General features: G+C 44.8%; 1 protein-coding gene across 2 annotated transcripts in view; it reads right to left on the bottom strand.

The window, feature by feature from the left end:
• Positions 1–3671: 3671 nt before the first annotated feature.
• GALNT12 (polypeptide N-acetylgalactosaminyltransferase 12) overlaps positions 3672–26502 on the bottom strand; it is a 35510-nt gene continuing 12679 nt past the window's right edge. Inside the window, exons 3-11 of one of the 2 annotated variants that reach the window (XM_072958978.1) lie at positions 23261–23450; positions 20234–20419; positions 17569–17686; positions 16024–16200; positions 13730–13861; positions 9947–10060; positions 7402–7548; positions 5240–5374; positions 3672–3806 (exon numbers count right to left, since the gene is read on the bottom strand). In XM_072958978.1, the coding sequence (XP_072815079.1) occupies positions 3801–3806; positions 5240–5374; positions 7402–7548; positions 9947–10060; positions 13730–13861; positions 16024–16200; positions 17569–17686; positions 20234–20419; positions 23261–23450 (1205 nt within the window). In that variant the 3' untranslated portion in view covers positions 3672–3800. Of the gene's footprint in view, positions 3807–4934; positions 5375–7401; positions 7549–9946; positions 10061–13729; positions 13862–16023; positions 16201–17568; positions 17687–20233; positions 20420–23260; positions 23451–26502 lie in introns of those variants that run through there. The other variant, XM_006204057.3, reaches the window with a different exon arrangement.

The following is a 26502-nucleotide window of genomic DNA, read 5'->3' as shown; positions in this document are numbered from 1 at the left end:
TTTCAAGCCACTATGTATGTGGCAATGTACTATACAGCAATAGAAAACTAATACAGATTTTGGTACCTGGAAGTGAGATGCCACTGTAACAAATACCTAAAATGTGGGAGCAGCATCAGAATTGAGCAGCAGGAGGAAGCTGAAGGAATTCTGCAGAACATGATAGAAAAAGCCTAAATTTCCTCAGAGATTGTTAGTAGAAATACAAATGTTGACAACACTGCTGATGAAGGTTTAGAAGGAAGTGAGGAACGTCATTAGAAAGTAGAAAAAAGGAGGTCCTTATTATACAGTGGCAGAAAGCTTAGCAACATTGTCTGCTGCAGTTACACAGAATTTAGAAGGGATGAACCTGGTTATATAGCTAAGGAGATTTTCAAGGAGTGCTGAAGGTGCTGCCTGGTTTCCTTTTTGCTGCTTCTGGTAAAATGCAAGACCAGAGAGATAAGTAGAGGGAAAACTGTTACACCAAAAAAATAAGGACTGAATTATTTAGAAAATGTTCAGCCTCTCCAGATGGCAAAAGATGCTAAAAATCAGAACGGCTGCTGAAAGTGTGGCATAGAGAAAAAAGGCTGAGTGTGAGACTGCACAACCTTTCGTTGAAACCTCAGAAAGATCAAAAGGTCAGAACACTCAGTCACACAAGGCCGCTTTTAAGAGATTAAGAGTGTGTGCATGTCACAGAGCTCCTTGACTAAACCAGGAGCATCTAGGAAGCTTAAGGTCATTATCGCTCAGCCATCTAAACAAGAGGCCAAGAGAGAACAGAGATTTGTTTGAAAAGATCTGTGGATTTGGCTTTTGTCTAGTGGAGTCAAAGGCAGTGAATCCATGCAAGACCCACATAGTTTCTGAGGACTATCTCAGCAGAAATCCTGCCAGCTTGGCTGAAAAGGGTCAGAGAGAGAACAAAATGAAGAGGTGGTTGGACTCCCCAAATTCTACTTGCAGGAAGCAGGGTTCATAAAACTACTCAGCTGCAAATGTGTTATCCTTCATAAAATATGAAGGATGACAAGGAGGAATCCCACGCCCAGAAGAAAGAGCCAAGAGCCCTGAGGATTATTCCCAGGTCTTGAAATTAAATCGAGAAAGGCAAACATCTACCTGATTTCAAAACCATTATGGACCTGTGACTCCTTCTGACCTTCTCCTCTTTTTTGAGCCAGAACATCTACGAACATTATCCTATGCCTTCTCACTACTCTATGTTGCCAGTGTTTGGGGAGAATGAACAGCCTCTTCAGTGTAACAGGTCTATGGATGGAGAGCAACTTTGTCCCAGCAGCTGCACCTACTGAATGACACCCAGGAGCCACATCTGTACCTGGACTTGATTTAGATCTTGAACTTTTAGGTGATAAGATGTAGATTTAGATGATTAAATTTTGGATTTGGAACACGTGCTGTAATGAGATGAGACTCTGAGGAACCCTGAAAAGGAGTAAATATATTTTTCATGTGGAAGGGATGTGAATTATTGGGGGCTTAGGGTGGATGGTGATAGGTAGAATTCTAAGATGACCCCCAAGATTCCTGCCTCCTGGTATATATGCCCTGTTTAATCCCCTGCCCTTGAGTGTGTGCATGACTTGTGAATATGATGAGCTATTACTCCAGTGAAGGAATTTTTTGATGTAATTAAGGTCCTTAATCAGTTGACTTTTGAGTTAACAGAAGGGAGATTATTCTGGGTCAATCTGACCTAATCAAGTTATCAACTAATCAACTTAAAAGAGACATGAATCAGCAGATAATCTCCTACTGGCCTTGAAGAAGAAAATTGTCATGTTATAGAGAAGGCCACATGGCAGGGAATGGTAAGTGGACTTTTACAGCTGAGGTCCTCAGTTCTATAGCCTCAAGGAATTGAATTCAGCCAACAACTATTGTGCTTGGAAGAGAACCCTGAGTCCCAGATGAGATCACAGCCGTGGTCGACACCTTGACGACATCCTTGGGAGACCCTGAGCAGAGAATCCAATCAAGCCATGCCTGAATTTTTGACCTACAGAAACTATACAATAATATGTTTAATGTTTCCAGCTGCTAAGTTACAAAGGCTTCAAAGCAGCTATTACAAATATATTCAAATAATTAAAGAAAACTATATTCAAAGAGCTAAAGGAAAATATGCTAACAGTAAGTCAATGTATAGGAAATCTCAACAGAGAAAGACACTACAAAAAAGAACTAAATGGATATTCAGAGTTGAAAAGTAACTGAAATAAAATGACTACATAAGCTCAACAGCAAGTTTGAGATGGCAGAAGAAATCAGTGAATTTAAAGATAGATCATCAGAAATTATCCAGAACAGAGAAAGGAGCAGAAAAAATATTTGAAGAAACAATGGCTAAAACCTTCCCAAGTAGATTTTAAAAACATTAAATTACATTCCAAGCTCAATGAACCCCAAGTACAATAAACACAGACCACATTTAGACATACCTTAAACTGCTGAAAGACAAAGAGAAAATCTTAAAAGCAGCAAGAGAATGATGACTCATCACATACAGGCAACAAAATGATTACGGATGACCTTTCATTGAAAACAATGGCGGCACTATGGTAGTGTAATCCCAAATTCAGAGTGCTGGAAGGAAAAATCACTGTCAAGAATTCTATATCCAGCTAAACTATCTCTTTAAAAATTGAAAGCAGAATAAAGTCATTCCCTAATGAACAAAAACTGAGAGAATTTATTGCTAACAGTCCTATCCTAGATGAAATCCCAAAGAAAGGCCTTACAGTGAAAGAAAATGACACCAGAGGGTCTCTCAGATTCACAGGAAGTAATGAAAAGCATGGGAAATGGCACATATGTGGGTAAATGTAAGAGACTGTGTGTATATTGTATATATATATTTTTTTTTACTTTTCTTCTCTTATTATGTAAAGTAATATAAACTCAATTTAACAATGGTTTAAATAACATCTAGATATATGTCCATAATAGCACAGAGGAGGAGACAGAAGCTATACTGATACAAATTTGCTAAATTTTACTGGATTTAACTCAATACTAAGAATGAAAGTGACTGCAATAAATTCAGGAAGCATAATGTAATCCCTAGGGCAACCACTAACAAAGTAACTAAAAAAAAAATCTAAGAAATCAACAAAGGATACTTTTATCCCCATTATTCAGATGAGGAAATGAGTCCTAGCAGGGGACACAACCCACCACAACTGGGGCTGGTCCCCAGGACTCCTGACTCCACACTCAAGGGCTGGAGGCCACTCTCTACCTTCCAGTGGGGCAGGGCTGAGACTCCTCATCCATCAGAGAAGGAGAAAGTGAAGGGGAAAGGTTCCTCAAAATGTTATAAATTGCCTCCCAGTCTGTGCAAATATTTCCCTTGACACCCTGAATATTTTTATTAGTTCTTCCACCCTAAAAATGACCACATATAAACTGCTGGCAGGAGTAAGAGGGATGACTTCTCAAGCAAAGCTAATTACCAGTGGTGCCCACTGAACACACACAAAAAAGCTTGTGTAGCTTTCCAGTGCTCATTATGAAGCTGATTAGCACTAATTCTCTGTCTGCCCAAACTGTCTTCCTACACCCTGGGAAGGGCTGACATCCCTTCAATGGAGCTCGGACTGGAAGGGCATGGGGGAGGGGGCAGAGCAGACTGCTTACCTCCATCACAGGCCAAGAGCGGCACCTCATCTGCTTTAAAAGTTACCACAGTGGAGGAGGGATGCTTTGGCCCCACAGCACATGACATTTACGAGTGGACTGAGCTGTACTGGAAGTTCATACCGTGTTCCTGCCTGCTGAGGAGCTATTTAATCCTGCAAAGATAAAATGACTAAATTATTTAATATTTATTCTTGAATAAACACCTACTGAAATTTATTGTGCTTCACATTTTATAAAGTGCATGTATGAAAACAGAAACTTAATGGACCCCATTACTGCAAGCCAAGGACTAAGCTCAGCCCTCACCTGTTCTATGTTATATAATCCTCACAACTACCTCAAGAGCTTGGTTTCATTGTTCTCATTTCACAGATTAAGAAATTGAAGTTCAGAGTGGTTAAGATGCATCAGATTGATCCAAGCCAGGTCAACTGGATTTGTTCCTGGGTGATTGCTCAACTAGATCCCTCAGAGGGGAATGTGTAAAAAAGCCTGAGACAAAAGTTGATGCTTTTTAATTAAATGCATGTGTGTCTTCATCTCTCACATCTGACTAATTGCAAACACAAAGATCTGCAATGTTCTTGCTGTGTTTTTTTAATCACTCATAGTGACTTTATCAGGTTGACCAGATCTCAGAAGCAGATCTGAGCTAGTTCTCACATCAGAGTTACTGAGAGAAACTGTAGCAGCTGCTGCAGCACAAAATCTAACATGAATTTAAATGACCAAATATTATTAATGAACACATTTGAAAACTGAATTTCACAGAAAAAATTAAATTTCTTCCTGACACTAACATGTGATCAAAATTTAAAGTGATATAAACATGTTTTAAAGTCACTGTGGTAATTACTAAAAGTAGCCAGCCAGACCACAGCTAAGCACTGTCAGAAGTCTACCCTGTGTAGTGGAACTTTGTATTAGCCCAGTACATCAAATTGTTCTCTTGAAATTTCAGCTTTGGTTAGTTCTCTTTAGTTAACATAAACTTTAACTGCAATTTTGACCATGGCAGCAACACAAAACTAAATAGAATTCTTTATTTAATAAACCTAGGTTATCTCAAAAGTCTAAAGGAATCAATATAATGTTCCCAGTGTCCACCTGTCTACACTGAGAAAACTCTAACCCAATACTTGAGGTATTATCAGTTTATGCGAAGTACATTACATGAGTCTAATTTCCACCCAGGAAAACATAGGAATCCCTGCAAATATCAAAATAAAATAGTTACCTTTTTGCTAGGGGGAACAAAAAAGAAATGACAGTAGACTATATATCTTGATAGAAAAATAGTTAAAGGTTTTAATTCTCTGAATACCAAGAGTTAACATTTTATGACTACCCTCTGAAAACAGGGCATTTGGCAACAATTTTAAAGTTTTCAAAATCACTACAAAGCTTATTCACATTTTTACTAAATCCAACATCATTTTCACAAATCACAGAATGATTTTCTGATCAAAGAAAGAGCAGCCAAGTTTTTAGTGGGTCTGCCACTGTACTAAGTCTCTGTTAAACACAGAGTCCTGGGGGCCCCCATCTCCTCTGACAGGCTCCGTGGTACAGTGACACTTCATACCATGCGTTCTTTGAAGAACCATTTCTGATGTTCCGAGTTGGTGCAGTCTCGTAAGAGTGGTACAAAATTGTCACTCAACTCCTTCCTCTCGGCCTGAACACATTTCTTCGACTGTACGTGAAATAATGAACCATCCTACAAAAGATAATAGACACTCGACATTCAAGAGAATTACAAGCAATTCCTCAGAAAGGAGAAAGGATGTTTTCCTTAAGTGCTCAGGGTGATTTTTATCCTTTCAGAAATATTTATTGAGCAGTCAGTGCTTTCAGGGACGAAAGCAACCCAGGACTGTCTGTGCAGAGAAAGGGTCGGGCATGCACAGACTTGCCACGCCTGCCTCTGCGGGAGCTCTTCACTGGGGTCCTCGACTCCGCCGTCAGGACCGACGGTGCCACCTGCTGGCTGTTCTTGGGATCTGTCAGATCTTATATCTCACCCTCAACTGACATCCTTTCCTTGAGGAAAATCAGGACCAAAGATCCTGTATTAATCTCTTCCACTTCCCTTAGGCCAACTAATTCCTTCCTGAGGGTCTCTTTCTCCCATGTATTTAAATGGAGAATCAGCAAATTTTGCTTTAGTCCCAGTTAAGCCACAGACCAGCTGGGTGAGGACAAGGTAACCAGAGAGGAAGCAAGTTCTGCAGACCGTGCCAATCCCCAAACCCCAAAGGACAAAGACCATCTCTAACACATCCCCCGTCTCTTCTTTTCACCAACTGCTGCTGAGTTAATTCAGCATGTCTCTCCCCAAGTTCTGGAGTTTATTCTTTCCCTCCACCTCTCCCTGTTGTAAGCTGTACGCCCTCAGGGCACTTCACCATGGCTGAGCAGCAAAAAGGCAAAGCAAGTGACATCCCTGTTCCAGGGAAAGAGAACTCTTGGAAATAAAATTAGATGCAGAAGAATCTCAGTAACATTAACCTGGAAAGGCTTTAAAAGTGCTCACAAATTGCCTGTAGAATAATGTGAAAGTAAATAATTAAATAAAGCACCCCACCTCCCACGCTTCTAAAGAAACTTCCTTAAATGGTCACTGAAATTTAAGATTTTTTAAGATAAGATTTTAATGACGTTTCAAACCAATTTCATGATTCCTATCTTGTATTACTATTCCCTGATGGCTTACAACAGCTTCAAGTTGGAAGAAAGAAGGGGAGAGAAGGGCGTTACAAAGGATCACAAACTGTTGGGGTTCACAGAAGCATTTTTCCCTATTTTTTTTATATCAAATAGGCAGTACTATGATGTCTGACTTTTCCAGGTAACCTGCAAATTTCATTGCTAATCATAACATTTTCTACAAGAAAGCATATTCCAACTTCTAATCATACTTAGAATGAATCCATTTCTAAGTAGTATAGATGAATCTTTCCATCCCTGGGGCCAGACTGGGAATGAAAGCTTCCCATGGCGCTAAAAGTGAACTAATTCTTTCTTTTGAGTTATTTTCTTTGGATTTATTCCCTCAAGCGCTTTTTAGTGAGTCACGGGCTATGACTGATGTATGAGTTGCATCATGGGCTGATGGCAAAATGTGGTGGGGTTAGTGCCTTTTGGGCCTGAAATAACACCCAGTTCCAAATCAACAGTGACTCTTCCGACGGAGCGCCAACTCCATCAGAGAGATATTTTCCTGGTTGCTGTACCACAAGTAAAAACTAATCTCTGTAGAGCTTTACACCTTCCAAAGACTATTTCTGGCCATACTTGTACTCCTCACTAGAGGTAGACAAGGCTGAGATCATTGTTCCCACTTCAGAGCTGGGAAAAATGAGGCTGAGGCAACGGGAGTGGCTCATACTTGGATCTAACCTCATGTCCTTACACGTGGCTATCTGTTTCCCTTGTTTGAACCCCATGTGATCTCCAAATGCTTTGGGGACAGCTCCTCTTCCCATTCCAGCCAGCTGCAGCTCAAAGTGTGAGGGGGACAGGGAGGCTGAAAGGGAGTGGACAGTGAGGAAAGAAGAAAATTGGTGCTGGATGCCACAGGACCTCAGTAGGACTGCCACCCCTCGGGTTCACTGTGAAGTTCCTGGTCTCTGCTAGGGACTGCATCCCTGAGACTTGCCAGGGACTCGCTTTACTTCCACACCCCCCTCTGCAGCCTGAGGGACCAGGACCAACAGCAAGAAAGGCATGAGGTCGCCTGATTACCTCCTGCAGGATGAACTTCTGATCCTCTGGGGTGGCCTCCTCACAGAGATGCATGATGAGGACATCCGATCCTGCTTCCACACTCACGCAGCCCTCTGGCTGGTGGGTGTTATAGCGTATTTCATTCTGGGACGTGTACTCGAAAAACTAGAAATGGAGCAGCCAAGACACACCAGTTACCCTCTGATGTGCAAAGAGGGAAATCTTTAGAAAGAGGGGTAAGAATCTGGGTCAGCAGGGCCTGGGTGCTGGAGTCCAGCCCTCTCCTCTCACCCACCGACACCATGTGTGTCCCTGCAGCACCCAGTGCACCTCTGGCGGGGTGCTTAGCAAGTGCGAATGGAGGCGCCCTTTCTCATGCCCTCCTCATTTGCTAGATGGTGAGGGCAGGGCTGGTGCCTGGTCACCCCACACCCTCTGTGCCTATCCCTGGGCTGGGGCAGAAGGGTGGTAAAGAAGATGGACTGGTCCCAGCACCAGCACTTGAAGGCTCTCTGTGACCTTGGCCAGCTACTTTCTTCAGTCCCTTCCTCTTCCTCCTCTCCAAATATCATAGATGCAACCATGCCTGGGAGACTGTAAGGTGCTGTGCACAGCAAGCAACAGGACTGCTAATGGGGGGGCTTGTTTTTCAGAGCAATGTTTTTCCCACCATAGTGTGTCTAGGGAAATGCTGATTCTGGGCCCCGCTCCCAGAGAGAGGAGGAGGATTCCTTTTGTCTGAGATGGCGCCCAGGAAGCCGTACTTTTACACTTCTAACAAGACATGCAGCCACCATCCACCCTACCCTACCCTGTTGCTTCCTGAGATTCTGGCACAGGTGGCTGTTCTGAAGGCACGTGGAGCAGTGCTTCTCAAACGAACCTCCCTGAAACGGGGCCAAGACAAGAGATGGGTTCGCAAGGGATTCAGGTGGGTCTGAGAACCTGGACTTCTAAGCTCTCAGGTGATGCTGATAGTACCAGTGGGGGCACCTCTGAGGAGCACTGTTCTAAAAGGGGCTGAAGAACCCGAAAATTTTAACGTTGTAGGGGTCCGAATTATGAAAGTTTACTGTTGACCATAATGGGGTGTAATATTCAAACGGAAATGGGGTGACTCCAGGTTGGAGGAAAACTTGAATCCCCAACCCTCGTCTCCAGTGTCTGACACCTCTTAAGACGGTAAGGCTTTGAAGGTCCAGAACTAACGCTTTGCTCTCTCCTGCATCCTCCACTGGCCCCTGCTTCCCTGGACTGGGGTCCTATTCCGGTCCTCAGATCTTCCAGGTCTTACTCCCCTGCCCAGCCTGTGGTTCAACACTTAATCCAGACAGACCGCTCTGGGGCCCAATTGAGGCAACTGCCCTAAAAACCACTTTGCAGTGTGGCATGACACGTCGAATCCTGTAATTCCACTGAAGTATTAATTAAGTCAGCTGAAATGCACATCTGATGCTTTTTCCTTCTTTTTTTTTTTCTCAGCCAAGATATTAGTGACAGGGTTATTTATAATCACAAAAACAGGGAGGCAGAGAGTCAGTTACTCTGCAGTAATTAATACAGCCACACAAAGGAATATCAAGAGGCCATTAGGAATGATATTCTCAGAGGATGTCTAACAACACTAGAAAAGTATAAGTGATGGAAATAATGGGATATAAAACATATAGATATTATAACAACTATTTAAAATACATAATCCCCAGGTCAGGCACAAAAAAGATGGGAAGTAAATATATCTTTTTTTTGACATTTGCCATATTTTCTTTCTCTCATTCTGTGTAAGTAGATAAATGCATGTATATGTAAATAAAAGTGTATATAAACATATATGAACCTCTCTCTCCCCATTTTCTCTGTGTATATATATGTATACATATGTTCATATAATTACATACATACACACACTGAGTGAGAGATAAAGCAGGTGTATGTGTATATATGTCACTGTTTTATCTTTTATTACATATGTATGTGTGTGTGTATATATATAATTTTCCCCCCTAGGAACAATTATAGAAAGTTGCAGGAAGCACAGCATCTCTAAATACTACAGTGTGCAGCATTTAAGACCACATTCTTTTATGTAACCACAACAGTATAATGAATGACATTCAAGAAATTTAACAGCGAAATAACAATATTATCTAATATACAGTCCATGTCCAAATTTCCAAATTGCCCCCAAACGTGCTTTATAGTTGTGCATGTGTAGTTTCCCCAGACCAGGATTCACTGATGTTTTGCATTTGATTGTCCTCTTTAATCTTTATTCTAAGACCATTACCCTGCGAGAAGTAAATATGTCTTAATTATAATGGTGGTTGCTCTGGGTCCTGTCACTCACTACTTGTTCCACTTTTTATATTTCCCAAATGTTTTGTGATGAGTATATATTACCTCTATAATAAAAAAATCACATATTAAATATTTTTAAAACGCATAGATTTTTCTCCTCATCTCCCTCCTTAGAGGCCCACATCACTGATTCCTTGAGCACAGAGCCTCCCGCTGTCCATGGTCCCACAGCCTGAGAACAAGCTGTTAAAGCAGTAGCACCCACCTGGTTCTGACCCATCCCGTGACAGTGGTACAGAATGACCTGGTGTCCTGTGATCTGGTGTTCATTGGGAGGGTTATAATCAAAGCAGTAATCTTTCAGTCCTTTGTTCTGGAGCTAAACAAAACACAAAGGTGGCATTTTGGTCCATGTTTATACACAACAGATTCCACCCAAGGCTGTGAGGTGGGTAAATGGAGTGAGAGGAGTGCCTGCCTCAAGAGCTGGACTCAGTGCTAAGAGTCCCTTCTGTTTCTGATTTTTAAAGTGTTTTCCTATTCTATACCTTAGGCAGGAATCACAACCCTCATTTTAAGATGAGAAACCTGAGGAGCAGAGAGATGAACTCTTCATGGCCTGAGAGCTCACACTGCTTCATGTCTAATTAGTGCAGCTATATTGCTGCACTAGTCTAAACATAGCTGGGTTGTCACCTCGCATATGTACCAAGGAGCTCCTGCTATTATGCACCTGCAAAGGACACCCCAAATGAGAGACTAGGCATATCTCAGATCAGAAGGCCACCATTGCAGATTACAGGAACAGTGTAATACAGAGCCAATGATCTGCACACAGATGAGTGGAGATACTTGAGTCTTGAATCCAGGACCTCAGAATCCAAGTCCAGTGCTCTCTCCATCACTCAACATTGCCTAACCTAATGTTATCTCTAAGATACTTTTGGATCTAAATCCCCTTAATCAGTCTAAGAGCAAAAAACCATGGGAGGTTCCATGCTTCTTCCTCCCTTCCAGGAGCCTCCAGAAAAAAGACTACAGCATCTTCCAAATCCCTTTCTGAAGAGTTTAAAGAACCCTCAATAGCTTCTCCAGAACCCTACTCCTGCCCTGGCCCTTGTCTACCTTTGACTAGCCTGGTTCTGAGGATAAGACTCAGCCATATAGAAAGAAGGGATCCACAATCCACTAGCTCATAAAACACAGACCTCTGTGTTCTTGAGGTCCCTTTGCTTTGTGAAGGAACCTGGGAACAGGAGATGTGAATAATTAGAGCATCTTAGATTTAGAAGGACTCAAATGTCATTAAGCCAAGTGGTACCCGCTCCTGATCACCAAAGGACCTTGACCTCAAATGAGCTCCCTATTTTCAAAAGATTTTGTCTACCAAAGAAAATGCAAAAATATTAAAAAAGAAAGAAGAAAAGAAAAAAGGGAGAACTCCCTAAAGATTAAAACTGAGATTAATCAAGATAACTATATTAAGTTGATGATAAACATATAGAAAAGAATAATTTTGAATGACTTTAGAGCAGAGTATATTTGAGTACACGTCCCTAGTGAAACACAGTCTATAAATAAATAGAGCTGTAAGAAGTCAAAATTCATTCAGTATCAGACTGTCAGTGGTAATACTGTATTATTATTTGGAAACAATTTAAAATATATTTTAAAATAAAACAAGTAATTAGGTTAGTATTTTTAGAAACCAAGATTTTCAGTGCAAGAAAAAATATAATATCAAAGAAGAAAAAATCCTATAAAATTACATTTGAATTTGAAGTATCAATAAGAGCTCATGATTTACTTCTCAATAATATGTATTCCCTTCTCTGCCCACTGAGAAAGTGTAGAGCTGCGCCAGCCCACATGGTACTCACTGGCCACATGTGGCTACTGGGCACCTGAAATGTGACCAGTCCAAACTGAGATTTCAAGACTTAGTATGAAGAAAAGAATGTATAAAATCTCAGTAAATTAATTTTTATATCAACTTGCATGTTGGAGTGATCATATTTGGGATATGTGAGGCTAAATAAAATATAATATCAACTTCACCTGTTTCTTTTTTCAATATGGCTACTAAAATTTTTAAATTACACATGTAGCTGGCATTATAGTTTCTGAGACAAAGACCAGCACTAGCATCCAGAGTGAGGACTCTGAATACTAACCCTCACTAAAACGATCAAGGCTTCTGAGAGGAACGGCAGCAAGTGTGCAAGATAAGTGTGGCCAGAGTCAAGGAAGCAATCAAAGCTGCTACCATGGCGTCAAGATCACAGAAGCCTAAATAGATTCCTACTTGTCAAAGACAGGACAAATTGAAAGACCAAATTGGATGTGTAAAAACCCAGTGACCTACAATGATACTCAAAAGAAAAAGCCAAAAAGCAAATGAGCCAACAGACACAAATACAACCCAGAAGAAACTAAAGTACCAACTCCTGCTTGGCAAGTAGTCAAATAAAGAGAAAGACTTAAGAATCTGTTATGTCGCTTCTGAAGGAACTCTAAATTTCATGGATACCAAACTGTCCTAGTTAACAAGGGAATGTTCTCCCTTGTAGAAGAATCCCAGCTAATAAATGCAGAAGAAAGGAAAGAACTAGAAAAACCACTGTTTGGCAACGCCACTGGAAATAACGGATCTAGATAATGATTACTAATGGCTACTTAAAACGTTAGCTGGAAGACTGAAGTGGCACCTGCTAGTGGGTGGTCCAGGTGACGCCCCACGCACCCACTGATCAATCTCATCACTCGAGGCAGGATGACCAGAGGTTATGTACTCCCGCAACCACGCAATGTGAGTACAAATCACACTTGTGAAGTGTTCTTGCCAAAAAGCTTAATTCCAACTCCAATCAAAACTTTAGACCTCGTTTTTATTTTAAAGAAATATAGGGGGAAGAGGCATGATTTAAAAGATGCCACAAGGAAACAATTAGACAGTTCCAAGGGTGAGACACTCTACAGTGCAACTGATGCTGTTTTTCAACAAGTTAAAGGCATTAACAAAGGGGGTGGGGGCATGGAAGAAGATTGCCTTGAATCAAGAGACTATATTTCAAAAAAAAAAAAAAAGAGAGAGAGAGACTTAGGAGAAAAGACATGGTAACCAAATGTAATGTGTAGACCTTGTTTGGATCCCAGTTGGAACTAGCCAAATACAAGAGAAATTTGAGAAATTGGGGGAATCCAATTGGCTGGATATTAAATGACACCAAGAAATTATTGTTCATTTGATTAGGTGTGATAATGGCCTGTGGTTTTGTAAGAATGTCCATACAGAGATGCACGCTGGGTGAAGAGGAATGAAATGACGTGATGCTTGGGGTTTGCTGGAAAAAAGAAACTGTGGGAGGGTGGGGCAGAGGAGAGGGAAATCAAGAGAGGCAAAATCCTGCTAATTCCAGAATCTTGGGGACAGAGTTCACTATATCACTCTCTCTGTGTTTCTCAGTTTTGTTTTTGTAAAGAAAACTGAAATTAGCATGTTAATACCGTGCTTTGTATTTATCAAGACTTCCAGAATGGAACACCAGCTCTTCTGATGAATACAACACAGCAGAGGAGGCCTCCCTAGGTTGGTGGAGTTCCAAGCAAAAGCCAAAGGCATTGGACATTTTCATTGACCTCATCCCAGAAACATTTCTTTTAGGTTTTTTGAAATAACAGAAATGACTCTCCCTCCCCACTATGGCTCTTGTGGACCCCTGACTTGGCAACTGGTAACTGGTCCAGCCATTGACGCTTGAAGTAATTGGATAAGGAACAAGTGAAAAATAGGACATGGAAACATCAAGTGAGCCTCAGTTTCCATCTGTAAAATATTTCAGGAGGCTGCACTTGCCAATTTTGAGGTGCTTTCAGTGCTGACATTCTGCATCTAAGGCCAAGATACTCAAGGGGAGAAGGAAGGACAGTGGATAAAGAGGGGGGAGAGCGTGTAGGAGAGGCCAGCAGTTCCCATGAAGGGCGCCTTTCTTGGCCAGGGTTCATCAATCAGACAGGGAAGCCAAGAGCAGGGGCCCGCCTCGCTCACCATCCCAAAGAAGCCAGGCCTGTCCTCAGGCACATGCAGTTCTGGATACACGGTCTCCAAGAACCATTTGAAGTCCTTACACTGGAGCTTTGCACGGAGCTGCTTCCTCTCTGTCACGTCCCCAAAGGGTTCCTGAGAAAAACGACAAAACAGTGAGCTTCAGCAGGTCACAGTGCTTCCTATCAAATCCTTTCTCTCCACTGATGCTCACTAACTCTTTAAGCTTTTATGGAGCACCTGTTGTGTGCAGGACCCTGCACAGGGCACAGAGAACAAGAAATGGCCTCAGACATAGCTGTTGCACCCTAGCAGGAGAGACTGTTGCACAAACAACGACACTCCCAGGTGCTCAGGTACAGGGAGGAGCAGCCAGGTACACGAGGGAGGCAGGTACACGAGGGAGGGACACAAAGCACCTACCAATGGAATCAGGGAGCCAAGTCCTGGGGCTGCACTAGCATCCCTCGTCCCGGGCATCACCAATGAGCATGCAATCACAGATCATTAGCACATCAGTAGCACACGTATGCCATGACGTTCTGATTTACCATGGACACTTGAACACTCACTTTCAAACACAGGTTGGTATTCTAGAGGAAATCATGCATGCAAACCTTCTCATGTGCTCGGTCTATTGCAGTCTAAATACATACTTCTGATGGTAAGAGCAAAACGCAGCGATAATAAATACTTGTGGAAGTTTAGTTTTATGGACAGAACCAATGATTAAGATCGTTCGAATACCCAAATAAAGCAAGTTTCTATTTAGCACAGCAAACGTGCAGCCACAAGAGAAGTGCTGAGTGCAGAGATATGACTGTCCCTGCACAAGGATGTTAAACTATTAACATTTGACAAGTTAAATATTTGACAAAATGGAAAAGATAAGGAAAAATGTTTGAATAAAATTTCAGATTTCTGCTTATTTCCCAGAAGTTCATTCTCTGATGAGGGTCATGTGCCCTCATCTTCAACCAAATATCCATCTCGACACTTGGCCCTTGGGTTGGGACAAAAGATGCAGGCAGTGCCCCTCTAATGGCATTATTCTTTGGGAACCCTCAGGAAGAGGGAACCGTGGGTTCCAGACTGTATAACAGGGAAGAGCAGATGTTCCTACCCTACAGGGTGGGCAAGACAGAGCAAGCAGTGACTCTGGATTCCAGAGGCAGAGAGACGCCCAGGGGGAGGTCAGGGTAATGGTCCACAGGGCTCTACAAAGCAGAGAGAGATGCACTGGACTGGACCCAGTTCCACCTGCATCAGCCATGCAGCCTTAAGCAAGCTCCTTAAACACCCTCTCTTTGAGCTCCAGTTTTCTTATCTATAAAGTGAAAATTTCAGAGCTACCTTGATGGGTTGCTGTAAGGATTCACAAGAAGAGATTTCCATCAAGTGGCTGGGAAGGAGGTCTTGGAGCAGACCTTCTTGTCTTGCCAAGCAGCGCCTTAGTTATGTGAACATAGGGTAAGTGGGAGCCTTGTCCTGGGGCGTGTGGAGCTGATGTATACAGAGTTTGTGCACCTGTTTGCTAAAACTTATTTGTAACCCAAAAATCAATACTTGCGGTGTCTTCACACTTTCACAGTGATCCACGGACAAGCAGCACACAGAGACAAAAAACTTGAGTCACTCTCCATGCATATTCCCACCTTTGGTCATGTCTCAGCTCTAGTCCTGAGAACAAGTGCTCTGTTCATGGTCTATTTAGTTTCACATTTTTCAGATTGTTCTACTCTTTGTCAGTGATTTCACAGTTTAAAATGGCCCACAAGCATAGTGCTGAGGTGCTGTCCAGTATTCCTAGTGCAAGAAGGCTGTGCTGTGCCTCATGGAGAAACAGGTTCATTAGATGAGCTTTGGGCACGAGTTACACAGTGTTGTTGACCGTGCATTCTATGCAATCAATCAACAATACATACTAGATAAGCTATTTAAAGAGAAACACACATAAAATCAAGTCATGTATTGACTGGTTGACAAAACATGTCCCCCTGTGAGAAGTTTGCAGGAATCCAACCGTGTATTTCCACCAAGAGCAACGGCTCAGTAGTCAGTCCTGAACTCTGTGTCTGCGGTGACTGTAGAGAGCATAACTACTGTGAATAATGAGTGTCAACCGTCTGTTGTTACGATGATACAGGAAGGGATAAAGTTTTACCATGCTTGTATCACGAGCACCCGATTTCCTCTCTATTTCTGGAACCGGGTCTATCTACCCCGGGAGGGAGGCCAGAAATAGCTGCTTTTGTTTGGATGCAGCCAGATGGAGTGTAGGTGGGCCGGGGACTCACCAAGCGGGCGTGGGGGTTGCGATGGTAGTAGAGCTCTTTGAATTCATCCATCCACACTTCAGCTGCGCGGACACTGTTGGCCAGAGCCTTGTTGCGGGAGTAGGGAGCTTGCCTCGGGAAAACGTGGCCTACGTGCGAACACGGGTGCGTCTCCAGGGTGCCTCCGCACTGCCAGATCTGCATACAGAGCCAGGAGGAGGCCGGGGTGGGAGGTGGTGAGCGGGAAGTGAGCTGCTGGTCCCCAGTGCCTGCACCAGGAGGCTGGGCACACGGAGGTCGTGGTGAACACTGCCAAGACCTCACCCTCCCTGGGGCAGGCAGCCACTTTTCAGCACACTCGGGACACAGGATGCAGTCAAAGAGCAAGAAAGCAGCCCCAAAGACAAATAAGCCATCGGAACCCAGACCCCAAAGTCCACGCACTAAGGCTCATGCACTTGACTCCTAGGAGCACCCACAGTGGACCTCACTGGGAACGCATTGACTCACTACATAAAACACAGGCTGATTACCTGGTCTCCTAGCCACAGAAGATAGGAAAGCAGCAAGTAAGAAGAGAGGTTTGGAAGGGGGAAAGGAAGAGCTTCTAGAGGCAGGCAGAGCAGCCTGACACCTAGGGAAGAGGCAGAAAGACCATTAAGAGTACATCCTCAAACTCAACAGGTGGAGTAGTCTGGAGCCTTTCCATGCTGGGCAAATGGCTGTGAACACCCCACTGTCCCCTGGATGTACGACCAAGGACAGCATCCAGTGCTTATAATGGGGGAGGTGGGGAGTCCTCAGTGGAGAGCCAAATTCTTGTTTATTAACTCTTTTTAAGTGGGAAACCATATAAAATATTCTTAAATTTTCTATTTAAAAGCACAAACATCAACACGCGGTTTTGATAATTAAAATGCAAGATTCAGTTAACTAGAAAACCAATCAAAATGCTAGGAGTTTCTCAAAGGGACATCTGTGGATCACATACAACAGAATCAATAGATGGGCTTCTTATAAAAGACAGATTGCCGGTCCCTGCTGTAAATTTGTCAAATCTGCCTTTCCAGAGACCATGCCTATCAATCTTCTTTTTAAACAAGTTTTCCTAACAATTCTTGTATGTGTTAAAGTTTGAAAGTCACTATGCCAAATAAAGAGGCTACTTTATTAAGCTATCAAGCAAATCAAGGCTCCAAAATACCAGCTCAAGAGGCAGGGCCTTGTGTTTTAGTCCAGTCTCTGCTACGTACTCTTTGAGCACCCTTGAGCCAGTCACCTCCTCTGTACGGCCTCTGTCCCTCCCCTCTGTGTAGTCAGAGGAAAGAATTAGGTGACTTGCAAGACCCTTTCCAACCCCAAGTCTATTAAAAGTATATATTTTTAAAAAGTTCACACAAGAAGGTAAGTGTGTTTAGAGGATGTGTGTACTACTGCCATCTTTCAATACCACTGGATTAACTGACAACATGGAGGAGAGGTCCATCAGGCTCTCAGAGCAAATCCACCATTCCCAGAGAGACAGCAGCTAAAGAATGAGTCCAAGTACAAGACGGGAATGCTTACCCTAAAGGAGAATTCGAGGTTTTCTCCGCCCCAAACTTCCATTCCTGTATCGTAAGACCCCAGGTATTCAAAATATCTCTTACTCACGGCAAACAGCCCACCAGCCATGGTTGGAGACCTAGAAGCATGTGATATCCATATTTCAATGTAATCGGCAGGAAACCATCTTGTCACTTGAATTCCTTCCCAGCACAAGCCTTGAGCCCATTCACCCAGATAAGCACACCCGGAGCTCACACCCTGTGCCTGGTGCTAAGCTGGGCTGGACGTGCCTCTCGGCCTCTGCCCTGGGGAATCTCACAGACGTGTCAGCAGGCAAGCACAGAACTCTGTGGGATTACTAAGATCCACCCAGGCCCTGTGGGAACACAGGAGGCCACAGGGCAGGGGCAGGGCTAAGTTTCTTGGAGGAGGCATGGTGTGCAGAACAAAGGGGAGTTAGCCCAGAAAAGGAATGGAATGTTCCTTCAAGAAGACAGGAGCAAGAGCAAAGGCCTAAGGGTGAGGGAAACCCTTGTACTCCCAGAAGCATAGGCAGTAAGGAGAGAGGAGCAGAGAGAGACCATGTTCCCAGAGAGAACGGCAGGCGCAGGCTGTGGCGGCCTTGGTCACGCAGTCACTGTACAGCACTCACAGGTGCTCCAGAGTCCAGGAGAAGCAACCCTGGCATCTTAAAGCTCCCCAAGGCTCTGAGCCTCTCCTGCTCAGGTGGTCTCCCCTCCAGGACCCACAAGGCCAGTTCTGGCCTCTGTCAGCCCCATTTTCTCCCTACCTGGTTCATCTAGAAATGAGCACTGGTTTCAAAAATGACCGCAGGCTTCTATCCTACCCCAGCAGAAAGCTGTAGCATCAACATACCAGAGATGCAGATACAAAGGAATCAATTCAGAGATGGGGAAATATATAACATGGAAAGCCTAACAGTTTAAAAAATTTTAAGGCCCTCCAGCAGTCCTTCTGGGCCTTGACAGAATATCGGCTTTCCCTGCATCCAAGCTCTGGGCCAATGAGAACAGGAAACCAACACTGTGGAAGGAAAGGTTCTAGACTACAAAGCACTTTCACATGTGTTCATCCTAAAAATCTAGGAAATAGGGAGGGTGAATATGTTCATACCTATTTCACAGGTGAGAAAACTGAAGACCAGGGATATTACAGGAGGGGAAGGATAGTTGGCCATAATGTCCCTGAGTGTGTGTGTGTGCAGACAGGGACAGTTCACTTCAACATCACAGGCTGCATATGTGACCCTGGATATGATCTTTCCTACTTGGTGCCTCAGTTTCCAACCTGTTCAGTGGGGGGTTGGGCAGGATGCTCCCTCCCCCACCTCAGGGCTCCTCCAAAAGCCTATGGATCATCCTTGAGTCCTCCTTCCCCCATTCCCATTTAATTCCACCCAATTCTCCACCTTAACATCTCTGGAGTCCACCATGTCCCTCCATCTCCTGAACCATCATTTCTGACCTAAAAGACTGCAGCACTCCCAGTGGCAGGGCTGCAGGCCCCCACCATGTGCATCCAGCACAACCTTCAAATAATGCAACAAGCTAAGGGCACTTCCAGCTCAAATCCTTTCAGTGGCTTCTAACCACTCAGGGTAAAGTCCAAATCCCCTTCCTTGGCCTTCAAGGCTGGATATGACTTAGCCCTGTTCATCTCTCCAGCCCCATCTCTCAACACTGTCTCCATACTCAATACACTCCAGCCAGCAGTGGGCCATCTCAAGGTCTGAATTCAGGTGAAGAATTCAGAAGCCCAACTGCCAAGTGTGGGTGCAGATCTATGACACCATCTTTGGGTCAATACCCCAGCAAAAAAGCTGAAGTCCATCCTCCACCTTCCTGACTCCTACATCTGCCTCCTATTTGGTCCTGAACTTGGATGAGAAAGAAGCAGCCAGACTGTTACTTCAACACTTCAAGAATGAGGGCAACTGAGCCCTCCTTGAGGCCATTCTACTCAGACCCAGGCTCACCTACTGGCCAAAGCTGGCCCCTGAACCCCCAGGTCCACTCACCCCCAGTTCAAAAAGGACCTGACAGTGTGTCCTCAGAGTATTAAACATGGAATTTCCATAGCAATTCCACTCCTACATATATTTTCCAGAGAACTGAAAACAGAGACTTAAAAAGACAACAGTAGCATCATTTACAATAATCAAAAAGTGGAAATAACACAAGTGTCTATCAACAGATGAATGGATAAATAAAGTGTGGACATATACACAATGGAATACTATGCAGCCATAAAAAGGAATGGAGTTCTGGAAGGACCTTGAAAATACTGTGTTAAGGAAAAGAAGCCAGACACAAAAGGACAAATATGTGATTAAGCTTATATGAGGTATCTAGAATAGGGAAATCCATAGAGACAGAAACTAGAAGAGAGTTTTCCAGGGGTTAGAGGAGGGCAGGAAACGGAGTGATTGCTTAATGGTTATATAGAGTCTCTGCATAGGTTGGTGAAACAGTTCCGGAAATATGTAAAGGTGGTGGTTGTACAATATTGTGAATGTGCTTGATGCCAGTGACTTGTGCATTTAAAAAATAGTTAAAATGGTAAATTTTATGTTACATAAAACAGCTAACCATCCCTCCCAAGGGCCTTCATCAATAAGTTGGCTAGGTGCAATGAGGCACGCTCAGAGAAGTAGACCCCTGACCTGATGACATCGATGGGGGACCGCATGTGAATCCTCTCCCTCTTGGGAACCACGTGCCACGTGAACACCAGCCTCCAGTCGAAACCACCGATCTGCGGCTCCCCAGGGTTCCCCAGGTACTCGAAGGTGTTCCAGTCGATAACATCAATCACAGGGCACACCACTGCCGACTCCTTTTCATGGATCCTGGAAACATCCAGAAGCCCCCGTTACTCCACTGTGTACAGGCAGTAGGAGGACAATTAGGAAACTTGGGAGTGAACGCTCCTCAGCCTTCCACTAGGAAGGAGGAACACCTGTGTGAGAAGGGCCTGATTCTCTTATTCCAGATGTCCACAGCAAAGTCTGAGCCCTGGCAGGTGGGTGTCAGGGAGGATGCCAGGGCAGGGAGGGGGAGGCAGGCAGCAAGGATTCTGGCCTTGATATGGAAAATTCCACAGCTTTAATATTCTGAGGCCATCTAGGGATATTCTGGCTAAACTTGAATTCCTCTATCAAAGTCAACACATGTAAAAATCAAAGGTAACTTTTAAAACAGAAAGCAGATTTTTCAGTTTTCAAGATTGGAAGAGATTTCTTCATGTAATCACAATGAAACATCGTAAAGTCAAGAAATAATTATCTCCCTAGGAACAAAGATGCACCCAGACCAAAGAGTTTGGATTAGAAGATACTTTGGAGTTAGAAGATAAATTCTACTCCTGTCCCTTATTCGCTGTGTGATGTTAGTCAGGTTACCGAACCTCTCAGAGCCAGTTGCATGGTGGGCAACACTGGAACAGTAATACCTACTCACGAGGTTAATGTGGACTCCCAGAGGGAATGTTTGCAAGAGGCTGCTGGAGAACCTGGAACTACTGCTATTCTTTTCTTTTAATCTTTATTATTATGAATGTTATACATAGTGGAAAATGCGATGATTTCCTGCTGCAGGCATCAGCCTGTGGGTATGCTTCAGCGATTCTCTCCACAATTACTCTTACAAGCCCAACCATCCTTCAGCATGTTTCCAGACTGTGTTTCTTTGCATTTGACGGCACACCAGGAAACATGAACTGAGACTAGATCATGTGTGAACACTAGATTTCTCTGGGTTACATCTTGGGGGCAGTTCTCTAGAATTTGAGACCTATAAATTATAAACTTTGAACTTAACAGTCATGCTGGAACTATGCGTAGCCTAATTTTTACAAGAAAAGGAAAACAGAGTCGGGGGGTAGGTAGCTAGCACTAGCCTCAGGATGCTAAATCATGGTTAGAGAATGTGCGGGCCCAGCATCAGCTGTTACTGGGTAGAGCTTCTGGCAACTCATTAGCCAGGGACCAGGATGCCAAACATCCTACAGTGTGCAGTGCGGCCCTACACAGCAAAGAATGGTTCTGCCCCAAATATCAGTAGTGGCTCATAAAATACCAGGAGTGCTACCTAGCTGATGTGACAACCAACATCTTCCATATCCAAAGCCCCTGGAGGGAAGGGGTTACTCTGCCTGGTTAGGACTATATGAGGGACAGTCTATCATCCCAGTGTGGCTCAACTCTGATGCACACCCAAGTCCCTGGGGAGCTTCTGAAACTCCAAAAACCCAGGCCCCACCCCAGAGATTCAGATCCAAATAATCTGCTGTGGGACCACAGGTTTTGAAAGTTCCCCTTTTGTCTCTAATGAGCAACCAGGAGAGAATCCTTTTGTCTCCAGGTATGGAGAAAGGATGTGATTATGAGGAGTGTTGCCTTGCTCTCTTCAAAGGGTGCATTGGGCTGGAGTGGAGGTGAATTCTAGGAGGCATTAATGAATCAGCTGAAGGGGAAAAGTGCCCTCACCATGACTTCAGAGAGGCCTAGAGGCAGCCCTCTGCATGCACAGTGGGGCGAGGGGCAGGGCAAACCCACTAGTCCAAGTTCCAGAGGGAGCACCCAGCTGTCTCTATGTTCTAAATCATCTCAGACTCTACCACTGGCCTGAGAAACCCTGAGTCCTTGCTGCTGGTGAAGCTCATCAGAGCAGAGGGGAGAGAAAGATGCAGTGAAGCACCAGGACAGCAGGAAGTGGCAGAACAGAACTTGGTCTCATGAAGGAAGGGAGGCGAGGGGGTCCCAGCTCTTCCAGACAGACCCAGGCAACCAAGTGGTGGAAGCCAAGGGAAAGAAGTTTGCACAGACCTTGATCCTCCAGCCCTTCACCCGCTCCACATGGGGATACCACAGACCCCCCAGACCTTCCTCCTCATCCAGGAAGAGCTCTGGGCTTGCCAGCCCAGCTCCTGATGCAGAATCAGGAGAATGGGGAGGGAGCGAGGGAGAAAAAGAGGACAAAAGTCAGCCAGTGACAGTGGTTCTGGGGAGGGCAGGGGGGAGGGTTAGCGTAAGAGGCTGTGGGAAGCAGGGGAAATGACCTTAAAGATACAGCAACATTATGACTTTCATGACTCCATAAAATATATATATATATAAAAACAATATTTTATGACTATATTGGTACAAAGACAAACATAATCCAGGCTTGATTAATTATTATATATTCACTATTATGATAGCAGCTTTTTCCCTTGTGATTTTAAAAGAAATGAACATAAAAACATTTTTTCTGGTTTCTTAAAGATCCCTGAGCCCTAGGCATTGTAGGTACTGGGTGTAATGGATAAGTCAGCCCTGCTTGAAGGAAATACATCAAAATGTAGATTCTCTAGGAATGTGATTCTATATGATTGACAATATTTTTTTTCTTGGGTGATCATACTATCTAACTTTTCTACAATAAACCTATACAATAAGCAATATAAAAGCAAGTGTTCATCTGAGGTCTCCTGCATGCTGGCATGTTTTAAGCACTGGTGTCCATATATTAAATCATTTAATGGCCTCCACAGCCCCACGAGGTAGGGACTGCTAGCACGTCCAGGGACAGAGGCTTTGCCCAAGGGGCATCTGAGCCCAGCACCCCTGCCTCTCATGCCATGGTAATCAGTTTGTTTTCTGCTTCAGCACCCCTCCCCGCCCCCCCCCCCCCGTGAACAACTCACGCACCTCTGCAGCAGTGGCTCCAGCCACCCCTCGTGGCACTCACAGTGGCAGTCCAGGAAGGTCAGCACGTCGCCCTTGGCCGCCGAAGCCCCCAGCAGCCGCGCTCGCACCAGGCCCTCCCTCTTGCTGGCGCGGATCAGGCGGACCTTGGGCAGCCTGGCCAGCTCGGTGGCCAGGCGCTCCTTCAGGTGCTCTGGGGAGGCAAGCGGGACAACGAGGGTCACCGCCACACATTCCCAGCCGTGTCCTTCCAGGGCCTCCCTGTCCCAAAAAGAAGACTAAATAGACACAGGCCTCCTTTGCTCTGCACCTGGGACTCACTGCACCCAGCTTGGAAGCTTAGGAGGCATGGGAGGCTGGGGTGGAAGATTCCAGAACCATCAAACGCTCCCCCTCAAAATACAGGCATACTGAATTGTACTCCTGAAATGGGTGAATGTGGCATGTGAATATATCTCAATTAAGCTATTATCCCCCCAAAAATAGCTTGACTTGTGAACGTTTAAATAACAAGCACCAGACCATCCAACTACAATTTTTCCGAAAAATTATGTCCATATAAATTTTGTCAATTTATGTTAACTATGTAATACACCATAAAATTTTAATTTATGTGGACTTATGTCCACACTACTAATGTCCCCATTTTATAGATGAGAACACTGAGGCCAGAAAGGCTAAATAATGTGCCAAGGTCCCAACATGAGTGAGCTGAGGAGTCATGATTCAAATCCAGGGAGTCTGGCTTGAGTCCATGGACTTAACCTTGCCTCCAGTGCTTTCTCCTACAGCTTCTCATCCTTGTTAAATAAATCCAAAATTTGTCAGGAGGACGTGCTTATCCCAATTTGCAGAAGAGGAGATGAGCCCTTAAGAATTGAAAGGACATGCCCACAGCTAGGGCTGGCCCTAGACCTCCCAACTCCAGGACTGCAGGCCCTGATTCATATCCCTTGATGGGTCAGGTGGGGGCAGGTGGGAACCACACAGGCAAATAAACATGAGAGCATCTCCCCACATAAATACGAACTTTGTCTCAAAGTCCTCCTCAATCAGGGAAGGGGAAAAGTTTGTAAAATGTTCTATATTGCTTCGTTGTTTGTGAAATGTTTCCCTAAAGAGTCTTGATACTCAAACAGAAAACGTTCATTGGTTGATTTTTTTTTAACCCTAATTATAACTGCATATAAGCTGATGGCAGGAATAAGGGAGGTGACTTCCCCAGCAAAGCTAATTAGCATCAGTGCCCAGTAAAAACACAGGAAAATACTGGTGCAGCCTCCCAGCACTCATTATGGGTTGGGTGTGCATCAATTTTCTGTCTGCTTGAACTGACTTCCCCTATCCTAGAAGGGGGCGGCACCTCCTCATCAACTCAGACTGACACTGTAGGAAGGGTAGGAAGAAGAGGCAGGCTGAGGAAGGCATCCTGCAGGCTTTACAAACTACTGCGATGGGGAGGGGAAGCCTTGGCCCCCACAGAGGCTCACATTTATGAGAGAACTGAACTGTGCTGGAAGGAGCTCATATGGTATTACTGCCTACTGAGGAGCTGTTTAATCCCATCAAGAGAAAATCATTTGATTTTTGCTTCTGAATGAGTACATGCTTCTGAAATGTTTTTGGCACTTTCCAGTTCTGCTCAAGGGGATGTGAGGGCAGCTTTCAGGTGCCGTTTTCCGCCCCCTGGAAACCCTTCTGCTGACAGGAGTGAGCAGGAGGTGAAGTTCAGCCTGGACCACGCAGACCGAGGCAGCACATCGTCTAGAGAAGGTGGAGACTCGGGGCAGAAGGAGCCAGGTCCTAACGCCATGGAGCCGCCACTCCTGCCCTTGACTATTACCCCAGCTTTGTGCTGCGAGAGAGAAATCAATTTTGATTTCATGGAAATTACTGTTATTTTGGGTCTCTGTGAGAACAGCCCAGCACACCCCCCAATTAGGAGAGTCAGACAGACCAGCCTCAGAGCCTGAAACAGCAAATACCCAATAAGCACTGGTTGCTACCCTGATGGGTGGCCCAGGGGCGGTGATTTGCTTTGAGACAGGCTCTGGCAACCAAGCCCATGGCTCTCCCTGTTGCTAGGGCCTTGACACCCTCTCAGTTAAGTTAGCTGCCCTCGCATCAGCTAGTCACCCAAGATTTACTGGCTCACTCCTGCTCCATCACACCGCCAACCCAGACAGCCAAAGCCGCAGGAGGCCCCCACCCCTCCCTGCTTCCATCCTCTCCCGCCCCCTCAACATGAGCCTCGCTCCACAGGGCAGTACAGAAAAGCCCCATGACTGAGCAACCTTCCTGCTCCCTCAACAGCCCTCAGGCGGCTCCCACCAGGCTCCTATTTAAGCCTAAACCCCTTATGTTGGCCTCCAAGGGCCCCCCTGATCTGGCCCTGCTGGCCCTGCAACCTTCCCCCCGGATCACTCCCACTGGCCGGTGGTCTGCCCCGGAGAACTGCCACTGGCCTAGCTTCTGCACCTGCTGCGCCCGGCCCAACCCCCTCCCCCAGATCATCAGGCTGCCCCCTTCTCCACACCCAGCTTTCAGTTCTGTGTTTCCCCAGAGAGGCCTCTCGGACCCCCACCAGCTAGAGCAGGCTCGGTCCCCGGGCTCCACTCGCTTTCCTGCTCCCACCTGTCTTTCGGAGCACTGTCTACTTGTGCTGTAGGATAGCGCCATGTGACATCATGGTGTGCGGTTGTGTTGTGTTGTACTGTGTGACGTACATACTGTGTAATATTGTGTTGTGTTGTGTTAGGTGATGTATATGTTATGTTACATTATGCTGTGTGGTATTAGGTGCTATATGTATCATATTCTTTGTATGTTTTTTGACCACCTCCAACCACCCCACTAGAATGTGAGTTGTATGAGAGCAGGGACTTGTCTTGTTTCCCACAGACTCCCCCATGCCCAGCACACACCCAAAGAACATTTACTGAATAATAAAGGGCCAGCCTTGGATTGCATATGAATTCCTAGATCTCAGGTCACTGGTCAGGTCTGCAGGGACACCGACCAGCCTCTCAGTGAAATGCCTCTCCCTGGCTTCAGTTCTTCCATCTGGGCTGCCCAGATTTTTGATCTTATCTCAAATTCAACATGTTCAACGTCAAATACCCTCTTCCCCTCCCAGGCCTGTCCCTCCCGCCCTGTGTGGCTTTTCCAGCTCTGGGACAGCACCACCATTCACCCAAAGACCCGAGGGTCCTCCTCGCTCTTCAGCCAGCCTCCAGGCCTGCAGA

Source organism: Vicugna pacos, chromosome 4, assembly GCF_048564905.1.
Source record: "Vicugna pacos chromosome 4, VicPac4, whole genome shotgun sequence".
Lineage (NCBI taxonomy): Eukaryota > Metazoa > Chordata > Mammalia > Artiodactyla > Camelidae > Vicugna > Vicugna pacos.
This window is presented reverse-complemented; position numbering and strand designations above follow the sequence as displayed.